Raw genomic sequence first — 5,836 nt, 5'->3', positions numbered from 1 at the left:
AAATGTTGATAGTCGTTGGTACAACATATACACCTATGTATGTCGCGCGTGTCTGCAGCGTCTACATTGGAGCGTCTCGCTCTCTTTCTGTGGTGTTGTGCTGCGCGAATCTAAAATAAAGGTATAACGTGTGCATTGCAATGAGCTATATATAAATATATAGGGTGCACGGGGCAATAAGTATGGACGGGCAGGCAGGCAGACACGCTGGCGTGACGTCACTATCACGACCTCGGCCACCCGGCGAGCACGTGAACAGCACGCTACTGATCACGCACCGGCCAACTGACGGACTCGCCCCTGATTGGCTGAGCCCGAGCCGAGCCCCTGTTGCCCCCGGCCATCATTGGTGCAGAGCGCCTCGACGTAGCGCCGCATGTCGCTTGCACGCCGCGCACCATCAACACTCGACACACATATTACTACAAACTTCGGGTAGAGCGTATATAGGATCAAATACACGGGCGGCTCTCTCGCTCTTTTTCTCCCTAGGTGTATACTAAAACAGCATCAGCAACGGCGGTGATGGCATTGCATCCGTGACTCTCTTCCCTGTACGAGAGAGTGTTAAGACTCAATTCACTGTGAATTTCTACATCTTCTGAGTCAAAGTATTTTTATTGAAATATATCTTCAACTTACGTGAACTTGGTGTGTTTCCAGTTTTTCAAGAACCAGCATCCGTTTGTTTCCAAGTTTTATTTCGTGTAATGTTAAGTGCATTCAGTGCAGTTCTTCGAAACTTCCGGTAGTTTTCTGGGAATTGTGTAATTGCGTATTCAGTGAAGAGTACCGATTAAGTACTTGTGCTTGGAAACAAAAAAGAGAAAAACCAAAGAAAAAAAAAATCAAGTCAGTTAGTTCTTGTGATTTTTGAGTGCACCGAAGTTTCAAGTTTTCGCAAGCTTTTTGATTTTTTTGCTAGTGCTGCGTAATAGTGTTTAGTTCAGCGTGACAGTATCATACGCAGGATGTATCATCAGAACAACCCCGGCCCGCTTTCGCCCCCGGCCTCGCCACAGCTAAACCAGATCCATGTGAGTACACATTTTCCGCATGCTTGGTACTTTTTCTTTATTTGTTTTATATTTTCAACCCATTTTCGTCCTCATCTCACATTTCATTCACATTTTAGTCACGTAGGATCTTACTTGGCTCGAAGCAGTAAGGCATCATTTAAGATTCGAGACCACTTACGGATCGCGCGTTTGGAATTTCCCGCGCCGATCTCGTCGAGAGATTTTTTATATCCATCGAGGCCCGCGAAATACGAACGGAGCACACGCCCCGCCCTTATTTTTCTGTAAAAATTTGTTACTATGTTTTTTATCATGTCATCGTCATTCACGTGGAAAATCATCATCCGAAAACTTATGCCATGTTGGCATTTTCACAATAAACTTCGTTCATCTGTGTGTTCCTCTTTAACTTCGAGCAGCTGTCTCGAAAATATGCACTTTTGTGTGATTTTGAAATAGTTTACTATAAAAATTTTAACATAAGTTAGAATACACGTATTTTATCTCTCCAGAGTTTTATATCTATACAAACTCGTAAAAAAATTATATCAAACGCTAAAATCTATCAAAAAAATTCCACCATGTAAGCGTTTTTGCTCTTCAATAAATCCTTTTACAACATGGAAATATTTTATTCTGACTTTCATTGTGTGAGGCCTCGATAGAGAAAAGTAGGATTCGCTACGTGCAATACAACTTGAGCTATCTTTCGGGCCCATAGGAATCGTCCTGGTAGAGATGACGTACATGTGACGAAAAATGTGACTACTATTTATTGAATCAAGAAAGATTTTCTTGAAAACCTTCGCGGATGATTATATAATCTTCACCAGACAAAATTATACATTTTTGAGTTCGTATTACTTTCATACCATTGAATTGATACCATCACATTTCAATAAAACTAAACAAAAATCATGAATCTTTAGTCGCACCAAGAGATACAAATCTGAAAAATGGCATACTCCATCTAATGTTCCAGATTGAGCCCGTACAGCCTTCCGTATTCAGCGTTGCAGTACTGCTCGGCGAAAAGCTCGCCAATAATACTGTAACTGATAAGGCATCTGAGCCCCAGCAGCAATGCATGGCACTGCCACCTACGCCACAGCCCTCGGACTCGGAAGAGGAGCTCGAGCCGCCACGAAAGCGCCAATGTCTCGAGCAGTGCGAGCTCGCCAAGGTGAGATATGTACTTACAACTGCACACTTTATATTCTGCTATTACCATTTACACCCCGTTACACCCTTTAAACATCGTTTGCTCACCTATCACTGCAACAAACTATCACACTTTTTTTTCTTATTTAGTTGCCTTGCACAAAATATGTTGTTTACGAAATTTCGATTTATGTATCGCTGGAAAGAGATGAGCATACAATTGCGTTACTAAATCCCAACTTACGTTGATTATCGGGTCAACTAAACGTGATCACTGGATTTTCAAATTTTCAATATAAAACGGTATAATAATGCAATTTTTTATTTTTTCTTCGATAGATCAGTTAGTAGAGCAGTGGACGTTAGTTTGATTGATTAAATTAACTAAATTTTTTCATAACCCTGATATGCCTCGTTTTTCCTCAAAAATAAAAAAAAATTTGAAATTTTTTATTACTGTACATTGTTTTTTTTTTAATTTCACCTATAGCTCCTTACACAACAACCCACGTGGATATTGTACGCACAGAAACATCCAACAAACGAAAAAGGCAACATTAATTCAAATATGAGAACCCTATAATTATTATTTACAGCTCTTACTAGACGGGCCGAGTACGACACCACCCCCGAGCCCAGAACCCTCACCAACACCATTAGCAGTAACCACCCGAGTCTCGGTGATCATGCGAGCGAACCTCGACGGGACTTGCACACCTGCCGATCTTGCCAGCATCTGCAACCAAACTCAATTGGTTGAAAAAGCATCCATTCCTAAAGACGCTCCCAAGATCCAGCAGCAAAGCACCTACGATTACTACACCAATCCTTCGGAGAACATCCTCAAGAGTATCAAATTCAAGATGAGCCTGCGCAAGGAGGAAATCATCGTCAACAACAAAAACACCGACCGTGAGCAGCTCATCGCTAGCTGTCCCATCGTAAATAACAACAACAACAACCACCAACAACAGCAGCAGCCCAATCCAATACCTAGCAGCCCGAGCCAAATCCAACCAAAGCAACTCCAACCTCTGGCTCCCAAGCCCGCGCCCATAGTCGTTACCGGTTTACTGAGCTCGTCCCTGGTCCTTCCCCGAGCACCACTGCTACTCGTAACAACGACTGCACCGCATACCACCACGACAAGCAGTAAAAATAACAACAGCAGTAGTTCTTCTTCCAACAGTAACAGTGGCTCCTCCTCCTCCTCCGTGCATCAGGACTTTTCAGGCCGTAGACGTGTCTACGAGTGCGATGCACCCGGGTGTGGTAAAAACTACTTCAAGTCGTCCCACTTGAAGGCCCACAAGCGCACCCACACGGGCGAGCGTCCCTTTCCCTGCCCGTACGAGGACTGCGAGCGCAAGTTCTCGCGTAGCGACGAGCTCTCCCGGCACAAGCGTACCCACACCGGCGAGAAAAAGTTCGCCTGTGCCGTCTGCCAGAGGCGCTTCATGCGCAGTGACCATTTGGCCAAGCACGTCAAACGCCACGCTCGCGACCGAGCCACCAACAACTCGGCCCCGGGTCCTATACCCGGGGCAGGAGCGCACCAGCAGGCCCCCGCGCTCAGGCTCAGTTTGCTACCCCTTTTGGCGCCCAAACAGTCCACAACACTCGTCGTGTAAGAATTTATACATGGTTGCTACAGCAGCTGCTGAGCTTTATTAACACCTGCGATGCCTAAGTACACACTACGGTGGCGACCGAGAACTGCTAGATCGCACTGTCCCTCGAAAGGGGACTCTAGGCCCATTCGCTGTGCCTTTACAGTTCACGTGGCTCGCTTTGGTGATTGTACGTTGTTACACGTGTCTTTGCGTATGCTACAACAAGCTATACGGAGGTTGTGACGTGGATGTCGGATGTAAAAGAAGACAGGAGCAAATCGTTGTCCCCTGCGCTATATCTTTCTCTGGTTTCTACCGCGTTCATTTTCTCTCTTCTTCTTCTGTTCCAGCTGTATTTTGTACATGTGCAGACAAAGAGGCTTTTCCACACCCAACCCTGTATTGGAGAGGATGGGGAGCTGTGAATACAAATATGTTGCAGCAGCACTGGGTGATTGATGTGCAATCGTATGCCCAAGTGATCGCGAGTTCACACGCTTTTGCTCGGAAAATTTCTAACCGAAGTTTTGCGTAGTTAATATAAGTATATCGGTTGTGTTCGAATGAAAAATGGTTGAGGGAAAAAAACAGAATTTAAAAATGAGAACGTTCGTGAGTGGTGGTGCGAAAGATAAAATGATGATGGTAATGATGAATACGTTGAGTAATGACATGTATGATTACATCAGCACATAATTTGTACCTACCGATTGCGCTACCGGTAAATGTGTACCTAAAGTGTGTCTGTGATCGTATTTCACGTTTTATTTTATTATTATTATTTTGTTTTTTCTTTCATAATTATTAGATACATAGTGCAAATTCAATGCAATACGGTTAAATTACATTCGAATTATTAACATAAGTACGGTATCGTTGTTATTAATGAATGATGTATATATGGGATCTGTACGTCGTGCTATATTGTTATTATGAATGCTATTTTTAATGAAAAAATCAAACATGATTAATTTTTACGGAAAAGATGTTGGTATACCGCATATTATATCTATACATTAACCACGACGCTTGCGTAGCCGTGCTACAGCAATTCGTATACATTTTTCAATAAGTTTATTGTTGATTACGTTGACAGTTTTTTCTTTCTTATTTGTAATGTACATTAATTATGCGCGCGCCTACGATTAACGCCATAAGATTGTAAATACTCTATGATAATTTTGTGTACAATTTCATGTAAATATTGTGTAGGTAAGGCGATAGAAATACAGAGAATAAGAAGATTTGCATAATATCTTTCAAAGGATGAAGATATATATCTACATGCTATTGTTTATTTTTAATCAGCATACATAATGTCGCAAAATAATACCTTATCGAGGCATTAAATGATCTTGAATACTTTCATAAATTGATTGTTGTTTATTTTCTGATCCATCCCTCTACTATACCCCTCTATTAATCTTCTTCATTTCCTCATATTCTATTATTGCAAATTTTCCTCTTGCCATGGATTATTAATTATAAAGTTGATAAAAGATAAATACTAAATGAAAATTAATTAATCGTGTCAAAATAAAAACTTGCACTTTGTACAATAAATTTTCCACGCCTTCAATACAGTACATGCGAAGATAAAAATTAAAAAATATAGTTTAAAACTGTTTTACCTCTTTAAGAACTATATTTTCTGTTTAATATAAAAGTTATACCTCTTATTTCAAATTATTTAACAGAATAATCATCTTTAGCTATTGAAAATAATATGAATATTCTTTAAAATTCATAACTTGATTCGTGCTTCCGTAAATACGAATTTTTTTTTTTTTTCAAGATTTCTTTGCAAAAAATGTAAAAGTATTTTAAGAATAATTCTAAAGTTTCATAATTTAATCACTTCAATAAATGTAAAAAAACTGCTGCTATTTTATTGGCACAAAGCTTCCTCATATTTTTTACGGACTCATTCTGTTTTAAGATATTATCTTTTCAGCAAATAATAAAAAATTTTCATTCTTAATGATTAATCTACAATAATATTTACTCATTTATTTTTAAATCTATTATTGTTACTCCGGAAAA

The 5,836-nt window shown here is 40.3% G+C and overlaps 1 protein-coding gene across 1 annotated transcript; it reads left to right on the top strand.

The window, feature by feature from the left end:
- Window positions 1–470: 470 nt before the first annotated feature.
- On the top strand, window positions 471–5,153 carry LOC106643799 (uncharacterized). Its single transcript, XM_014359068.2, has 3 exons — window positions 471–1,037; window positions 2,002–2,202; window positions 2,777–5,153. Exons 1-3 carry the CDS (start codon window positions 972–974, stop codon window positions 3,809–3,811), a joined length of 1,302 nt encoding a protein of 433 aa, XP_014214554.2. The 5' UTR covers window positions 471–971; the 3' UTR covers window positions 3,812–5,153.
- Window positions 5,154–5,836: the final 683 nt, after the last annotated feature.

Source organism: Copidosoma floridanum, unplaced genomic scaffold, assembly GCF_036245765.1.
Source record: "Copidosoma floridanum isolate Cflo_tuat_1 unplaced genomic scaffold, Cflo_Japanese_pri ptg000013l, whole genome shotgun sequence".
Classification (NCBI taxonomy): domain Eukaryota; kingdom Metazoa; phylum Arthropoda; class Insecta; order Hymenoptera; family Encyrtidae; genus Copidosoma; species Copidosoma floridanum.
This window is presented reverse-complemented; position numbering and strand designations above follow the sequence as displayed.

Bases quoted from the DNA above. Each gene is read 5' to 3' on its own strand.
- LOC106643799 (XM_014359068.2), top strand. From the start codon at position 972: ATGTATCATCAGAACAACCCCGGCCCGCTTTCGCCCCCGGCCTCGCCA. The intron at 1,038-2,001 runs GTGAGTACACAT...CTAATGTTCCAG, and splicing joins CACAGCTAAACCAGATCCAT to ATTGAGCCCGTACAGCCTTC. The intron at 2,203-2,776 runs GTGAGATATGTA...TATTATTTACAG, and splicing joins AGCAGTGCGAGCTCGCCAAG to CTCTTACTAGACGGGCCGAG.